This window comes from Haliotis asinina, chromosome 8 (assembly GCF_037392515.1).
Source record: "Haliotis asinina isolate JCU_RB_2024 chromosome 8, JCU_Hal_asi_v2, whole genome shotgun sequence".
Lineage (NCBI taxonomy): Eukaryota > Metazoa > Mollusca > Gastropoda > Lepetellida > Haliotidae > Haliotis > Haliotis asinina.
Genome location: NC_090287.1, coordinates 50,356,365 through 50,376,118, shown reverse-complemented (window position 1 = coordinate 50,376,118; position 19,754 = coordinate 50,356,365). Strand labels below are relative to the sequence as shown.

The 19,754-nt window shown below is 38.1% G+C and overlaps 1 protein-coding gene across 1 annotated transcript in view; it reads right to left on the bottom strand.

Moving 5' to 3' along the window:
• Positions 1-9,549: 9,549 nt before the first annotated feature.
• Positions 9,550-19,754, bottom strand: part of LOC137294265 (protein salvador homolog 1-like) — a 28,387-nt gene continuing 18,182 nt past the window's right edge. The window contains exons 5-7 of the mRNA XM_067825272.1: positions 18,195-18,361; positions 15,370-15,431; positions 9,550-9,971 (exon numbers count right to left, since the gene is read on the bottom strand). Of these exons, the coding sequence (XP_067681373.1) occupies positions 9,717-9,971; positions 15,370-15,431; positions 18,195-18,361 (484 nt within the window). The 3' untranslated portion in view covers positions 9,550-9,716. The remainder of the gene's footprint in view (positions 9,972-15,369; positions 15,432-18,194; positions 18,362-19,754) is intronic.

Below are 19,754 nucleotides of genomic sequence, written 5' to 3'. Positions count from 1 at the left end.
AACTTTGACTAACAATTTACTGTGTAAATGTTTTACATGTAGAATTGACAAAATATGTACATGCACCTTGTCAAGCAGAGCACAAATAAGAAATCAGCCGAGTCCTAAAGAGTCCTCTTGACAAAGTGACAGTCTTGTCATAAGTATATTAATTTACAGCTTTGACATTGTCACATAACAAATACCAACTTGAGATGTGTAACACAAATTATGTAGTTGAGCCCAAGGTTCTCGAAAGGCCATCTTTTCTGGATAAATTAATGTTTTTATGTGCTGTGACAGCTGACATCTGGAGGATAAGTTTCAGATGTCAGTACATTCAGGTTAAACAGGTTAAATTAAACTAGTTTCAACTGTATACTAACAACAAAAACATTCATGAAATGCCTACAAACTATTCTCATTACATTCAAACCATGATCGGTCAGGCTGTTCACATGACTAGTTGAGATCATGTGCCCATCACCCTGTGTCCAGCTAGGTTGGGACAGGCTGTGGGACACAACATCTGTTTACTGTTACTTGACCGTTTTATTCCAGGTGTACTACATACTGATAACCTATAAAAAAAGGGTAAGCAACACAGAGTGTTTTACCAAGTAGAGATTACACAAACAGAAAAATCAATGCCATGGATGTGGACGCAACTGAATTACAACTGAATGTAAATAAATGGCTCATATAAACTCTAACAGTTGTATAAACAAAGATATCAAACAGTCCAAGGTTGGGTATGCTTCTAATAGATATACTTTGAAATACTTTTGTAAGACATGTACCTCTGGTTATTATAAACATACATTATGTGGCTAATCAAGTAAACAATTCTATTTTGTTTCCATCAACCAAAAACCTATTAGACAACACCTAACATACACATTATTAGAATGAGCTCTCCTTCTGTAGCATCCTTGCACTGAACCATTTCACAGATTTCAAACTGTCTACAGTTTTGTTTATGTTAAGCAGTCTTTGAAGATATTGTTGTTGACCTTTACTGAAGAATAAACATTAAAAAATAGTGTGCATACTATCTATAAAATGTCATGTATTCAGATATACACTGTGTGCACACCATAACATAATTGCTGTCACCTTATATGACTGTGCCTCCTTGTGTTCCCCATTTCAAACTTGTCAAGTTCCAAGGATACAGCACATGTGTCCTCAATATATCTGTTTAGGACAATAAGCACTAAAAAGGACAACATCAACCATGTTAACAACAAAATCTCTTTATTCTGAACCAAGATATTTGTGGCAAAGATCTACAACTTACGAACATCTCTATACAAATAACACAGTTATAGGGTCAAGCTTTTCCACCTAACAGCCCTGATAGTGTAGCTTATGCTACTTGTTGCAACATGTAGGTAACAGTGACCAACCACACTGACACATTAAACATCCCCAGTACCTGTCCTACTGCAAATACCATGATGGTGCTGCATGGCAATATTGTTGCACCATATGCTGTCTTGCTGGATGTTCTCTTAAAATGTTCCAGATTTTAATACTGAATTGCAAAGTGTAAAATGTCTTAGGCTAGATGAAGCTACGACTTTATTTTGGAAAGAATAGTTTGAATCACTAAAAAACATAATTTGTTTGCCTTCTTTTACCAATATTAATCATTTTTCATCAACTGCTAAGTAATCTCATCTCAGAGGAAAACCAGGTAACTATCATGACTTTCTACAGAGTGTATTCCACAAAGCAATCTTACAGTACGACTGTCATGCCGCCATAACTCAATAGAGACAAAAGCAGTTGTATTGCCTGATTGCTCTATGAAATGAATCATGTTCTTCAGCTAACAATGAGAACAGTACTTCCATAGATGTAAACAATTCTGTGACATTAGGATATAAAATTCTCACACACACTCATTAATTTCTCCCAGAAAATTGTAGGTTTGTATACAGTTGATAACAGGTTGTGTTAGTCGTTGGGACAGAACCTCATTGTAACTGGAATGGTAAGTACCTACAGCGATTGCAAAGTGGGTACAGACAAATGACTTGGTGGCAACACACACTACTGCACATCACAGACATGGCCAGTCTACAAGCTGTAAGTGGTACATGGTCTGGGTGAAAATTGTGAATGAAATTACATGGTCATTTTGAAGCTGGGTTAGTTATATAGCCAGACACTGTACAAAATAGATGTGTTACGTGAGTGTGTCTGTGAGTAGAATGTGACACTGCTTTTAGCAATATTTTTACAATCTCAAAAACAGCAAGACTGACCATGACAATGGGCTTCAGACATTGTACCAATCTGAGAGTTGAGCACCAGGTGTTGGCATGATGAAATCTAAAACTAGCCAACTACATAAAATTACAAAATATAGGGAGAGAACAGGTATTCCACTTTCTGTATTCATGCAAAATATAACAATGGTTTGGGAATGAGTGCTATATTGTTTTCTGCAAAATCAGCATTTGTACAACAAATCTTACCTAAGGCTAATTTTTTTTGTTTTCCTGAAATTCATATCATCTGCACCATTTCCAAAAAATGATTTGATTACCAACCCACATAACTATAAATAATTTGTAATGTTATCATGTCCAGTAAATGAAGGATAATAGCAAAATGTCATTCAGACATGGTTACATCAAACAGGCTGGTGACTAATCAAACATAGCCACTAACAACGACACAACTGATCACCAAATCAGATCAATGTAATCACTTGAGTTACAGACCTGCGAGGCAATGTTAAGATAAGTAACCCCCCAAAATCTTACATAGTCATGCCTAATCACCTTTTATATCAAATTGTACATTTACATTGATATTTTAACAACCTTTGTTCTCTCATCTTAAGCAAAAGGTGATAATTATTTCTGACATAAACTGAAAACCCTAGGAGGAGGGTATGAATTATACACAAGACATATGACAATATGCAAAATTAACACTTTTGTACCCTCCTGCCTGGAGGTACTTATTAAACAAAGCTCTGTAATCTAGAAATTCAATTTCTTTGGCCTTAGTGTTATTATAATTATTATTATTATACATAAGCATGAAAGGAAATGCCTCACCTCAGAGCAGCACCTAAAACACACCACAAACATTCGATGTAGACAAAATGCTAGCCTGACTGCGTTTGTTGAATTATTTGTGATGCCGATGAATCCTATCTTGACACACCAAGGGAAGCAATAGGTAGTAGAGCAAATTTGAAATGAAAAAGAATACTGACTGAAAAGCACCAGATTCCCCTAAGCCTAATTCTATATGGTTTATAACTAATTCTCAACTTTGTGATATTCAAAACATCTGATTAAGGGTGAAGTTTATGTTGATCCAACAAACTTATCGAACACATACCTAAAGAGGATGTCTTTATAATATTCACATATATATAAAACATATATGTGGAATCATGAAACATGACTGTAAACAGTTATTGAGGAAAATCTAAGGAACATTGTGATTTTTCCAAGATCTTATTTAATCCCTGTGAAACAAAGTTCATAGAAACACTGAGTTGTGACCACAGTACAACCGTCCAAGCAAACATCACTCTGCTGCACGTTCAACAAGAATAAAATACAACACAATTGCACTGCTAGGTAAGAGAGTTACATGACACCCAAACATTTTCACTAATGTGGGTGGATACATATTGGGAGTTGAAAAAATACCATACAATTCTCATCTAAAGTATAAAAATTAGTTCTGCCCGCAGAACTACCAAATCCTTAAAACAGCTTCAATAACTGCTGTAATGCAAAGATATGCATATAATATTTACACACAGTACAAAAATCTAATCTTGACATCATGTACAAACTGGCATTTTAAAGTTACTTTATTTCAATGGATTATAGTCCTTGACAAATTTGTCATATATAATACACTTACTAGGGCAAAACATGTTGTAAATGTGATTCTATAAACACATCATTTTAATTGTTTAAATAAAAACAATACAATCAATAGTTTTCGTTTCAATCCTTCTGGGCTATTGATCAAGACAATCTGTAAAACAAGAAATACTTCTTTTTATTTTTCTTTTACAAAACATGCTACAAGATGTTGTTGACTGATGCCCAACAGAAACATGCTTTGTATTTCTCTGACTAATATACGCAGCATCACCACTTATACATTCTCCTGATGAACCGGCCACTAGGAGACATAAGTGCACTATCAATTTGTGGCCAGCCTTCCTTCACATCAGAGTATTCTCTTATTCCCCCATCAACCAAATTAGGGTAATTACTGCACAGTACAAATATCATCTCCGAAAGTCAGAGCATTATCCAAATATTTGATGAAAATAATGCTCCTGCATTTCTTTGCAGGATAAAGCCACAATATTTTCCATGAAGCCTGTTGGTGGTTCATAAAGGATAACAGCATAAAACTTCAGATTCACATTGGTTTATCAAAGACAACAAGACTGTTCCCTGAATGATGATTCCATTGTATTGATATAAACTTTTAGAAGCACTGGACATGCAAAAACGGATCTTTACAGAAACAACCTACATTTAAAAAGACTGACAATAAGTTCCTGAGTTTGTTACATTTGTGTAATTTTCTTAAGAGTAAACTAAATAGTTCAAATATGAACAAACTTTTTCCCCCTCTTTTCCAGGGACAGATTCCTGCAAACAGTTTTGAAAATTACAAGTGTTAAAAGGCAAAGGCAAAGGCAAAGGCAAAGGCAAAGCTAACAGAAGTGGCAAAATAGCACTGTCAGGAAATATGAATCATATTTTTTGTTGTCTTTACTTTACTTTACTCTTTACTTGTCAACAAACAGCATAACTACTACTCCATACTAATATCTACAATGTATCCAAACAATGACTGACCAGTTTGAAATACTTGGACCTTAAAGCATGGATGTTTAAAGGTTGAAGATATTTTGATTCTACACCATACATAGTAGTCCCATCTCATTATATCCTTCTCTGGAGAAATGTGTCAAGCTTTCATCTGACATCTAGCCAAATACTCCAAACACCGTCATGACAATTGGATCTTACAGTCCTGTTTCCCTTGATTCTTTATACACCAAATCAACAGTTTGTCAGTTTTACCCTAATCTGGCCAGACAGAACCATATGCAAATGAAAACATCTTGTACGAAATCAGATGAAGGAAAACTTGAGGTGGGAGAACATAACAATCTTGAGTTCACAATGTTGTCCTTCAATGTAATTCCACTGAAGGATAACAACTGAATCACTCTGCAGCTATTTCTATACACATGGACAAAAGTTAAGCACAGCTGATATATTTTACTACACAAACAAGACATATTAATACATCGCTTCCTGCATTATACATCAGGAAGGAACAAGGAACAGGTAAAAACCAGGATTGATTATCAAATGACATGTTTTTGAACTATTCCATGCCAATAGTTATTTTGACAATGCTTTCAACTGCTTCCTCAGCCTCTAATCTTCACACCTGGAGCAACAGATAATGGTCTTTAGACCAAATCTGAAGCAGACACTTGTGGTATCTTCCAAATAGTTCAATAAGATGTGTAGTTATCTGCATGTTGCATGTAGAAACAGACAAAATATACAAATACAGAGAGCAATGTTCAACTGTTGTCCAAGCGTGTAAACATGAAGAAAATATTGTATGACACCCCTCATCACTATAACCTTAATCAGAACATCTGGATGGTGAACTATCAATGAGCAGCATTTGAATGCATCATTGTGCGCATTCCACAGATTGTAAAGGAACTTCAATCCCTGAAACATACAGGTTTGATAAATGACCAAAAAACACATGTGAAAGACCAAAAAGTGTACACATGTTCCCTAGTCTTCAGGTGTTATATACATTTATGTTTATTGTAAAAAGTCTCTCAAATGAAAAGATCTGCCCAAGCGTATCAAACACTTACTAACAAAATGCCTTAAAATAAACCTTTAATGGTTTGATTGTAACTAAAGTAATAACATCAAATAATTTGAACCAAAGAATATCAAAAGACCTCATCAAAAGACCTCATGCTGTTTTGAACCATTTGATATTAACTTTCATTTCACATGATTAGTGTTGACAGTAGTATCTTGATAGATTGATGAGAGATTATCACCTTAAGGATACATAATACTGCTGTTTTGTGTTTTTGTAGTAACATTGGAATGCATGCACTGCACATTGTCAAGTAATAGTGCAAAGCCTGGCAAAATGAAATTTTGAAAACATCCAAAAATACCACATCATGTTAGTGCAAAAATTATTCAATTGATTGGGTCATGAGCCAAATGAATAAAGGTGCTTAGGCATGCTGATTGAAAACTTTAAACCATTTTGCAAATTTTCAGAATACTTTCAATGCAATGTCAGATGGCTGTTGTTATAGCAGCAACTGCATATTAAGAGATGTTAATTTGTGAAACATTCTTTGATTGGATTATGCATACTTACAATATGCCATCAACTCTTACACACAGACAAGGGTTCACTATTTTAAGTATGCCTGAAAAGGCATAGGTAGAAGCTAGCCTTGGAGGTAGGCTACTGAACAGTCTGGTTTGAGGAGGATGGATTATGGGTGGACAAGCACCCTGCGTTTGTTTAATTCCTCAAATGTAATCTTGTAAACAATGGCTGATAGCAGTATTATGAGAATCAGCAATAGGAATTGCTGTACTCCAGACAGTTTGACAATTACTGTACACTGTTGAAAAACTACTTTCATATGTTGCCCTCAAAGAAATGACAAAAAAATAAATCTGCAATAAAATAACATTAAAGAATACTATTGAAGTATGAACTCAAGCTACACAATTTATAATATATAAAAAATTGTGAACCTATAATACGGAAAATTAATCTGTGACCTATGCCAGTCTCAAAAAGACAGAATGAAAATATTAATCACAAAGAAAAGGTTAATAAAACTACAGCTGATTTCAAAGTACAAAGACGTCTGGTGGAAAAAATGTAGCAAAGGATCTCTTGCTCTTGTGTCCCAGTCGCATGAAAATTATTATGGTGTTCGCATATACCATTATTTTCACCCCATAGCAACAAAGAGATGGATTCAATGGTGTACATCCAGTTTGGTTCAATTCAAGTTGGTTGAAATTTGTCTGTGTTGCATTCCATTCAAGTGTGTAATGCCTTCATGCTCCATTTTCAGATACTATTGATGAAAATCAGCTAATAATTATACTGGCTTTCTCACTGATCAATCTTCATATTCACAAATATATAATTAATGCAACATACTCACTGAAAAAGATGTAACAAAATGTTTTCAAAATTGATGTGAACTGTTATTTAGGTGGGATCATCTTGTTTGCATACATATAAACTGTCCATAGGAATCAGGCCAGAAATGTATAGACAGACCTCTAGTGTGAAGATCAGACACTGGTCAGCTAATGGAAACAGAAACATATGTACCAGTGTGGCCAAACTGAAGCTGATAATGTTTGATTTTGCATACTCCACAGGGGTATATTAGTTTTCACATTACAATTCATAAGTTGGTTGCTGCTTGGAATAAGTCGCCTGTTTTGGTAACTGCCATAAATGGGAAACAGGAACATGGCACTGCACACTCACACTGGAGTCTGGGCACTTCAGGCCAGGTTACAAAAGTTAAAAACGATTGCTGGTGAGGCAATTTTAAGAAACCATCAATATTAATTGGTATCATTATACTATACAACAAATTGAATGAAATGGAGCTCGCAAGTGGAACCATCATTCAGTACACTAACTTGATAATCATGTTCTATAAATGTTCTGTCAAGACATGACACACACTCCATAGGAGAGTTCACAGAAGGTGAACTTTCTGATCCAACAAACATCAAGAAGACTTCTAAATTCTCATTAGTATGACGAAACATTCAAGACTGCATTTTCCTCTCCTGAGTCTAAACAACAAAAATATATGAACTTACAGTTCAGAATGGAAAACAGTATCAAGCAAGCTATGCTGTGAATATAAAAGGATATTTATAACTATTGGTTGTGTCATATTTTTGAAAAAAAAAATACCATACAAAATTTCGTTCAGTGGTGGTCTAATTTCTCCAACATCAAATAGTAGCACTGCCTACAATCCCCTTTTATGTACCCCATTTAAAAATAAGATAAATTGTTTCATAAAGCTGATATCTGATTTGCTAATATGCTCTGGGCACCATTCACTTCAGATGGATGATCAAAGCTTCTACAGGGTTTTTTTTATGCTACCTCTTCTGCAGTTTTCATCAGATTTTTGATGGACAGAAAATCAGACATCAGAACAAATCTTAATTTAATGCAGTCTAAGTAAACAGTCTCAGTACTTTTCGTTACACTCCATCACTGAGTCTAACAAAACCTTATGGGAGGTCGCGTCAGGTAACCTTTGAGATTGACCAATCAGCTTACCAAATCGAGAAAGTGCACATACCTTTTGAACTTTTTATCTCGAAAAGGTTCATACCCGAACGATTCCGAATGCTATTTAGCTTACACTCGCTTCCAGGTGATGCACACGGCTTACGTACAACCATGACAGCGGTGAGTAAACAGTCGCTGAAAATGGTGTTTTTGGCAATATTCAAGGATGTCATCCCTCTAAGTCCCCAGACCTGTCCCCAGTTGAACATCTATGGGACATTCTTGGTTGAAGGGTGTATGTCATCAACCCTGCACCCGTGCCCAAATTTGATTTAGTGGACATACAGAGCAATTTCACATTCACTGTCATTTCATCAGTTCCCTAATTTTTAGTTGGTAGTATACATAGACTATTTGTCTATGTCCTTCAACTGAAGAAGTAGTGTAAGCAATGTTGGTCAAACTTGTTTTTATCCTCTTAACATGTTTATTTTCAAACATGTCTGAACCAACCTTTTCCAACAAATTGCTATTCTTAATGCAACATATGTGCTTGTGAGACATAGTAGGCAAGAACTGAGAAAGGTTACCTTTAGAAATATTCAAACCAACAGGAAAATGCTTGACAAATTTAACCCATCTGTGACACTGAAATAATGTCTTTAGCATGACAAGAAAATGCAAACGCATTTATCTACCCGTAACCCCTGAGACCCCATCCTAGTTTACAGCAAATGAATAAATAAGTGAGTGTGTATGTGAGTGCATGACAATCATGACTTGGTCAAGAGTACACAACATCATTAACACAAAACAGCTTAAGATATAGAGATGCATATACCAAAGGCATTTAAAGAGTACTAATCCCTCAGCCCACCACATGAGTATTTCCACGAAAATGGTCATAAGCATTAAGCCCTCTGTATTATTCTGTCTGCAAATGTAAGTATCAGTATCTAACTGATAACTCTGTCATATGAATTCTGTGTTGATGAATTAGCATAGCATACAATCCTCAATACCTATAAATATACATTCTATGACTTTAATCTAACATTTCACATAACATACCTTTTACATACTTGACAAGTAGCATTATTAGCTTGAAATTTTCACACAGTATCAACCATTCAAACAGACATTATTATTTTTTTAAATCAAATTACTTGAAAAATAACAACAATAACCTTATGAGGTTTCAATTAATCATCAGTACATAATAATATTCTTAAAAAGGGTCAGCATAAAGTGAAATGATCAACATTTCAAGTGCCATATCATCACTACTAAAAACAGGTTCATTTCTTTATGAAATATCTAGTAACTTTTAATTTAAAGATAAAATACACCAATAAATTAAATTTTCTACAATACTATACTTTAGTTTCAATGTTCTGTGTGAGCATTCTTAGCTGCTGCTGTGGCTGTTGCTGTTGCGGTTGCTGTTGTTCTTGTTGACGTTCCTGCTGCTGTTCTCGCTGTCGTTCCTCCTTTCTCCGTTCTAGTTCTCGATACAAGGCACCCCGATATGCTTCATATGTCATAACAATTTTCTTCAGGTCTTCCTTGCACAGTCGGACAAGCAGAGCATCATAGTATTCCAGTTCTGGGAGGCGGAACAACTCCCACTGTCAACACAAAACAGTATTTTCAATATATTCATGACATGATTATAAATCACTAAAATACAAACAAAAACACTTTGTAAAACATATAACTTACACTTTGTAAAACATATTACTTACACTTTGTAAAACATACTATTAGTATGTAATCATTCCTCATTCTCAGCTCTGGGGTGAGTAAACAACTAAAGAAAGTTAACAGTCACATTTCTGACATTCCATGTAAAACCCAGTGCCTCCTGATGTATACTAGTATCCATTATTGTAAAATTCACTACATCACTATGTCAGGTCTGCCTACTTACATGGACAAGCTTACCAGTGGTATGTGATATCATTCTTCAGCAATAGTAAATAATGTAATTTTCTGGATAAAACTGATATTTTATACTTATCCTGACTCATACTTAATTGCTTATCTCCTCCTCCCTGTGAAGGTAATGGAACACCTGGAATCCCTTGAAGTTCCCTTTTAAAAGAAGTGGATGTAAAATGCATTCACCCACTGGAAGCCTCCCTTTCGCACCAAAAAGGTCACATGACCTGCCATGCTTGTCACTCTCTTGAAACAAAATCACTCGACACGAGAATACTAGAATTCAGAGTGCCTGAGAGGGGCAGCTGGCAGGGCTTATGTCATGAGCCAGGATAAGTATAAAATATCAATTTTATTCATAAAATTACATATTTTTCCTTAACCTGACTCATGCTTAATTGCTTACAGAATCCTCCAGAAACAGCAGTGGGTCAGGCAGTGCTGGATTCTTCTGGCTGTCAAATACGTCCGATATTCCCCACACAACCAGAACTTGTAGCGACGATAATTCAGTCCTGTTCTTCCAATATTCATATGTAACTTTCCGGGGGGATCACATCTAGTTGAACTTGTCTTCTGAAGAAGGCTTTGTGACTGGAACATGATAATATCTAGATTAACTAGCATCCTGCTTGTATCCAATACAACTGAATGTCAAGATGCCATAATCAAGACTAGTTGCAACCCTTCTTCATGTACAAGTATCTTCTTTACGAGTACAGGGTCCCTATCACTCATGCCAGTCTGCTTGAGACGTGCACATGGACTTTCAACCATATACTCTGCACAGTGTCTGGTCTCCACAAGTCATGTGATAAATGGGTGAGCAAACTCAGTGACTTTGAGGAACCGTTAGTTGCTGTGTAACGACAAGAGGCCCAAACTGATGAATGCCAGTGACGTCTTCCATGGCTATGTCTTGTAGATAATGATTGGCAAACAGAGTGTTTGACTTCCAAAAGCAGCCCTCCATTATAGTTGATAGCGAGCAATTCCCATGTAGCACTAGTGTAAAGGCCAAGGCTCTGACTTCATGTGGGTTGGAGGCTCGTGGAGGTTCCAGTCCTGCTTCTTTATGGGCCCTCAGTATAACAGCTCTGCTCCACACTGAGATAGTATTGCGGGATAGTTCCGTAGGTGTCTCAGCAGATATAGGGATAAATAGGCGCTTGAAACATTGTCTTCTAGACCTGGTATATGTGAGATATATCTTCAGTGTTCTGACTGGGCATAATGATTGGTCTTGAGTATCATGAGGCCCTAGGACTGAGGATAATGCCAGTGTGTGGAATTGTCTATCCTGTTGACCTGACAGTTGATTCTTCCCAATAAAATCCCATCTTAGACAAAGATGTATTGTCTCTTGACGACTTGAATCACGTCTCGTGCGACTGAAGTCTAGAGCATGAATTTCTGACATTCATGCCGCTGTAGCCAAGGCAAGCAGAAACACCGTCTTCTGAGCCAGCAGTCCGGTCTAGCGGCTCGTACACATCACTTGTGAGATGTTGGAGTATAATGTTTGAACCCCAAGCTGGAGTTCTAAACCTGTGTTGTTGGTCTTCTAACTAGAAGGAGAGTTATAAGGCAAGTAGCTCAGGTACTTTAGTCAACTTGATACCTGTTTCCATGGTAACTGAGCTGAGGACTGCCAAGTATGAAGATCATGTAGAACCTTTCTGGAATGTTGTAAATGACATAGGTAATCCACAATTTGAGGATGGGTAGCCTTCATAGAGATGAATCCTTTCTTTCTGGCGTATGTCTCAAACCATTTCCACTTGTCATCATACAAGGTGTGAGTGGATTTCCATAAAGCTTTTGCTGCCCTCATAGAGTATCCTCTATGTTTTAAACAGGTCCATACGTGAAGTCAGAAGGCAGATGGATTTCTGTGCACCTGTTTGGTGTGTGGATGGACGAGAAGATTATTCCAATCTATATATTCCGTCCTTCCCACAGTATGTTGAGAACATCTGTTGCTCTTGCTAGCAGATCTGATACCGGTGATACAAGTGTTGTTGTTTGTTGAATTTCGTGGCATGTAGATCTATTTGTGGTGATCCAAAGGTCTGACTATTTAGACAAAACACCTCTCAATGAAGCATCCATTCTGACAGGGATGGGAGTAGAGGACATGATAATGCGTCGGCCATGATGTTGTGAGCATCTGGGATATAACATGCCTTTATGTGTAGATTAAGATCGTCAACTATGTTGAATAGTAGAAAGGTCGATTGTATGATTCAGCTATGTTTGGTGCTCTGAGAAGGGGCTTCATGTGGTGAAGAGGAAAACGACGAGCGTTAAAAGGTGGCATATGTTGTTGCTGAAACTTGGTTGCCAACTGGAATGCTGAAGATAAAGTCTCAGGAATCATAGATACAGTCCTCCCTCGCCATAACGCTGGTCATAGGGTCCACAGATGACCCCTAGTGTTATTAGACATCCGTGTTATAGTACACATTACATAATGTGGAACAAAGGCCGAGTTAGATCGTATATTCCAAGGACATAACAAAACTGCTGTTTCGTGAATTGGGTCCAGTAAAAATATATCGTATCATTGAAGGTGAAAATAAACAAACTTTGAAAATGAAAATATATATATGTATGGGAAACTTTGCAATCAAAAATCACTACCTGTTACCAAAGACGTATATTCACGTGAATTAAAAAAATTTAATTGTTGAAACTGACTTCAATGAGTCATTAACGCAGATCTCGGATTCCATGGATTACGAGACTGTAATCTGTTGGTGACTGCTAAGAATAATGTGAAATTGGTGCTATCGGGGTAGGCGCAAAAAATGGACCCTCACGAATGAGGTAAGCGGAAGTTGTACGCGTATGGAATGAGGTAATGCTCTCACGGTGTTTCCGTTGTTTCTGTCAACAGTTTCAATAAATAAAATTGGGATTGAATTTAATCAAATAAAATGTGGTTTCTGGCACCATACATCCTGGGATGACTGTGTCTTGCCGCGCTAAAGCGCAGTGTGTTGCATCACAGCAAACATTGTAAGTACTTGTCGTAACTCAACTGATAGCATGTCTTGTCTTTCATAAGTTACTGCTACGATGTTGGTACTATTATTATTGAGAAAACCCTGCATGTTTTAAGCATGTGAAACACAATGGATATGTACGATAAACACTGTCAGTTGCCATCCGCACTGAATTTCACTAGTTTACGTATGTTTTAAGAGCGCAGCAGCGGATTTGTTGATGAGCTATTTTTTGATTTCGTGAAGGGGTGTGATCGCAGTACAACCTTTTCATGGGAGCCACAGATTACCCTGCGGTTTATTGCGAGGGATGACTGTATTTGAGCTATCGGCAGTAACCTTAAAGTGTCAATATCCTCATTCTTCATCCTATAAGTGTTAGCTTCATTGGAGTCCTTGGATGGCGAAATTAAGTCCAAACCATTCGTGATCCACAAAGTCCGAGAAGAGGGCTTCCTTCAGAGATGACGATCAGTAATATCTGTCTCCATCCTTCCATGAGTGAGATGCATTCGACAAATGCTGATGATCCTTTCTATGTGAGTCCGGGTCTGAAGGGGATGACGAGTGCTGACGGTGCCTTTGATGAACTGGGGAGACTGATGAAGATCATCTGCGCTCATGAGTAGACCTGCGAGCACACTCGCTCATGTGAACACACTCACTTGTGCAAGTGCACTCACTCGACGAGTGCGGGGGTGGATCCCTCTCAAGACTGGGAGGACAAAGACGGTGAAGACCTTGAGCGGGTGCATGCATACAATGCCTCTTCAGGGAGGGAGTGCAGATCTAGTGGAGTGGCAGTCGACGTAGTTGAAGATTAAAGTCTCCGCTCCTCTTCAAACCGATGCTCCATCAAGTGCATCATGTGAGTGGTGAACTGCTGCATGAAGACGCCGGCATCAAAAGGCCGAGTTGTGTGTAGCGATGTCTGACTCGTAGAGATATCTCATGCAATGATCGAGGCTGATGACAGAGTGTGCGTAGATTGACGACCCTCGCATGGGTTTAGGAACGGTGACGATGTGGTCGGGGCCGATCTAGATGAAGGTGAAAGATGTCTTTGCAGGTTGTACTTTCTGCTCCTTCTGTAGAAACAGCGGCGGCTCATCGTAGATGTGTCGTTCCTGAAGAGGGATGATCTCATTGCCAAAAGACTTATTAGCTGTCGTAGTATGTTGACTCAGCGACAACTTCTTTGAGGACGACTTCATCTTAGACAAAAATGACCTAGACTTTCCTAGGCTGCAATAACCCAATCTCCGTTGAAGTTCTCTTCTGTGGTCTGGGTGATGACTCACTGGCATCAAGACACAGCCCCGGAGGAATGATGAATTTCAGCAGTTAACAACAAACATTTAACCGAGGCTAAATCAGCCGATTTGAAATGACTAATGAAAGCCGTTGTTGCCTGTCCCTCGTACATCTACAAACAGAACGAACATACAAAGCAAATTCTGAATCAGATAAATTGCTACAAAATTTACAGTAAGCAGTGGAAGAAGAGACAAACCAAATGCGGGTCAACCGCTGACAGCTGTAATCTGCAACGAAAACATGATATCATCAACTGAGACTAAGTCTCAGTTGAGGAAATATGTGCTATATAAATACCAAATAATTACAAATTTAACAAAATATGATGTATATACATAAGCCAAATACCGCATATGACATAAATTTAGTTAAAGGACCGAAATAAATAAAAAAGGACTGCCACTCCACTAGATCTGCACGCCATATTGGGACCCCAGGATGCCTCCAGCCGGCCTCGTCAGGCAATGAAGAGAGAGCGACAAGCATGGCAGGTCATGTGACCTTTTTGGTGGGAAAGGGAGACTTCCAGTGGATGAGTGTATTTTACGTCCGCTTCTTTTAGAAGGGAACTTCAAAGGATTCCAAGTGTTCCACTACCTTCGTAGGGAGGAGGAGATGAGCAATTAAGCATGAGTCAGGATAAGGAAAGACGAAGTCATTTCTGCCACAATAATCATTCCTATATAGTCATAACTGTAAAGCTGTAATCGCCATATATAACTGATATGTAATAATCAGTACCAAGAACTATCATTCTTACCCTTAGTTTGTGGTCATGGTCAGGAGGAGCTTTAGAATACACCATAAGAAAGTGTGGAATTTCTGAAGAAATAAAAAATTGAAAAAATTGAAAGAGTTTGTTGTCTAATGCCACTCAGCAATATTCCATCTACATTACAGCAATCTGTAAAACATCAAGTCTAGACCAGACAATCTAGTGATCAACAGCACGAGCATCAATCTATGCAACTAGGATAAAATGACCTGTCAACCAAATCAGTGAGCCCACCTGCCCATGCTAGCTGCTTCTCACAACAAGCATGGGTTGCTGCAGGTCAGTTCTAACCCAGATCACCACATGTATAACTGAACAGCAACCATCAAAGACACATACAGAAAATGGTATAAGTTTGACAATTTTAACAAAAAAATGGTATATTTATAACACCTATCACATCTTATGCTCTTTTCTTGATCTTTCAATAGTGGAGTGAAAAACAACCCAAAAGAAAGATTTGTAGCCCTGATAATCTGTTGTTACAGGCAGTCACTGGAAGCTCATGCAAATAATGTGTTTGTCCTGGCAAACTATGTCACACCAAACAGATGTGACAAGTCTATCAGACTGTCAGACCTTTAACCTATCGAAGGTGACAGTCTGAGTGAATGAAGTTGAAGGAGGCATGCACGACTGTTGCCTCCCATGACTCCTGTTGCTACTTTTGCCACAAAGAGCTCCTCAGAGGTCTGGGTTTAATAGCATATACTTTGCCACTTGACAGCACAGAGTCATGCATTTCGGAAATTTCAGAAATGCAGCAGTTCATCACTCACATGCTTGTCAACAATCCAAAACCATATGGTAGAAGGAATAATGTCCTCAATGCTACCCTCCAGATCTGAATGTGGCTGATGTGGAGGAGAGGATGATGAACTTGATGAAGGAATATGTGACCTTACATGATTAGATGGATGATGGCTGAACATTATTTAACATCATTAGATTCAGTAGTTCCTCATGGATTGTTGACCATCCTACATTTGACAAACCCCTTCATATTCCTGCTGGCTACAAACCCTAGGCTACCCTTGATCACTGATCCACTCTCCATCACTCTTTGCTGATTTTTCTTTAACAGATAATTTTGGGATCACCAATCCCAATATCTCCAAGCACTAGGCCTGTGGTCTTTCATGCCATTGTACAGGCTATGTCAATACTGAAGAGATGATCATTAAAGGTGGGATAGAAGTAATTATTATATGTCCTGCTGACATGCTGGGTAACACATTGGTATTGGTGGTACTTGTAGGACCCAAGCAGACATAGCTGATTGAAGAATTAGCTTGAGGGAACAAAGGATCAATTTCTAAAATCAAAATCTAGAGACAGCATCATCCATTCAAGGTCTGCGGATCCGACAATGAATAGTCTGCAAAAGGAGGAGAGATAATCATTGAGGAAAACGCTGGACAAAGAGTCTAGGGATGGGTAGTCTGAATGGATCACAGAAGCTGTCTTGATGGGCAAGAGTGCTTATATTTTCTGTTACAAGTTGGCGTGAAATCGCTCTGAAGCACCATGATGAATACAAACTTTCATATACATCAAAAAAAGTCAGAAGACAACAGGCATGACATTGTTGTGGCCCATTACATAACCTAATGCAGTCTTTGCATGAACTTCCAGTGACTGCCCAAAACAATAAGAGCTGGGGTGATTGTTTCAGCTTATTTTTTAACAGCACTTTCAAAAGAAAGGAGAAAGTGCATAATGTGAGGTAAGTGATAAGAGACCTTGTGTGATTACAGCAGTCAGCAATATTTAAACATTATGACAGCAATCTGTAAATGTGTATCAGTGAAAGAACTCTTCTGTCAGTAGCCTCGTGGTTGGCTCATCATGCCGGGTTCTATTCCCCACCTTGTAGCATTGTGTGAGGCCCAAATCACCGTGAAATTGTGGGAATATTGCCTAAAAAAGCAGCTTAAACCATACTAACTCAGTATTTGTACTAAGATACAGGCCTGTGTTTATGACCAGACGGGAGACATAGTCAGAGAACATTATTACATGTAGGGATAGTATCCTGTCATCCTGACAGTACAGGGATCGAAATTATTTGTGCCATCATACATATGGTATGGCTAAGATTGAAATGGCACAGTTAAATACGTATCTGCGTGCCCTTATGGCACGCTTGATTTGTTTGGAATAGTGCATCAGGGAATGTTTTCACCATTATTATGTTTCATGATATAAAATAAAATGACATTATGAACAATGACTAACGATAACGTGTACTTGTCAGACTGCCAGCAAATCATCAATATCTTTTCAAAGTTTGAGGTCAGGAAATAAACAAAACTACATACCTAGACTTGTTTCAGTACTCATGATTTATTAGTGAATATTAGTTACAACTTTTACATTCACAATTGCACAACTAAATCTGAATGCCTCCAATCACGAGTCTTGAACATTTGCACCATGAAAGGGCCGTATTAAATCAGAGGTTACGTAGGAAGATATGACACGAGTAACCTCTGTGGGAAGTGAACTACCAATACATCATTTTCTTTACAAAATCTCCTGTAATGAACCTTGAAATTCATTACTGGAACGTCCATCGGACCCCCAGCTTTTTAAGTCAAACAAACAACCTTCATACAGAAATCATTTGTAGTGAGATAAATGGTATCCACCTGTGTGGTCATCTAACATGTACCACATGCTACAAGCTAACCAATAATGCATTTCCAGCTGAGGCATCTTGTAATACCTATAAGAAATTACTTATGTACAATGATTTATTTGTGGCTGTTGATGGACTTTCAGTTTCACAAACACAAACAGTTATATACCTGTATGAAGGTAAGGGTTTGCAGGCACAAGGACGTTAGTCTGCCGTGGTGGACGGTATTCTATGTGCAGGGGTATCTGTGGCTGGCGTCCATAGCTCAACATCAAGCCATGCTGCGGGACTAGTGCAGTACATGGATGCTGAACTTGAGCAGTCTTTGACACATGGCTAAAACAACACATCAGATTATGAACAACAGATCAGATTAGAGATACCATGTTTATATCAATAAAAAACATTCAACTAGATTGTTTAAAATTGAGCTGAACATGAACACAGCTTTGGACAATTGTCTGGCTACACAAAGCTATCTGATTTGGGAGGAAACCTCAGGACACAGGTTGTAAAGCTGTTAATTTTCTGAATTAGCTATTTCTATGTCTTTGCATTAGTGTGAGCCACAGTTATAATCTATATACACTGACAATGGTACAGTAATTAACTGTATTAAGAGAGTAGATGCACCATATGATCCGATGGGTGCTCATCATTATGGTCACACACAGTATAATAATGCCCTGAAAAGTCTATGCATCAGTACAGGTCCAATGACATTTACAGAGCAGCCAGTTTGAATAGCAAGTAAAACTTAACTATAACTTGTATATAGAATACTTATCTTATCTCCTGCCTTGTACTCTCTCTCACTTGTGATCAACAATTCAGTGGAAACAAACTGTAAACAAAGTTTTTGGCCTCTCTTGCACCCCTCACCCGAACACACCCCTTCTGCTCCCGTTCAATAACAGCCTAGCAATGTTTTTTAGTGCTCTGAATGGTGACCCCTTTGTACAATTTTCAAATATTTAAGCTAATTCTATCTTATGTCTTACACAGTTGGATCGTGGCCTGCAGATTATCCTGTATGATGATGCACAAGCATGGTTATGAGTGCAATATCCCAATTGACTGCAAAACTCCTATACTTGTGATGGGTTGCTTCTTCAAAGAAAAACAACTTTGCATTACACAGCACAGTTCTGTATCACGATCAACTTTGATTGCCCCATCTTGGATGATTCCACTGAAGAGGGAACAACTTGACCAATGCTGCCATGAGGAATCACTGGAGGAATGAATGGGCAGTCCTTGTCTCATGATAACTGTAAGTATCAAACAAAATACTGTGACTTGATCCAGCACCATTTGAAACTGCTCATGGATGACCATCATTGATCCCCAGATATGAGCCACTATCATGGCTATCTCTTCACACTGCTGAAAGGATCATGTTAAGAGGGGGTAAAAGGGAGAAAAGTGCTGAAAAGTCATCCTTTACTCTCTTGAGGTTCATGAAAGCAACATCAAGGAATGCTGTCATCTGGATTATACAGAACCAAGTTGGACAGCTTGATAGTAGAACAGTCTCCTTGCTTCATAGCAAAGGCAGTCAGCAAATCATCTGGAGACTTGCTTTAGGATAACTGCAAAAACAGTTCAAAACTCCTTTCTGGCATAGACAGATCCTCTAAGTATGAGGGAGGAGACGGAGATTGTGTTGACCGGTGAGACCTGCGAACACAGCAGTTGAATCTGATCGCCCTGAGAAGATATTATATCT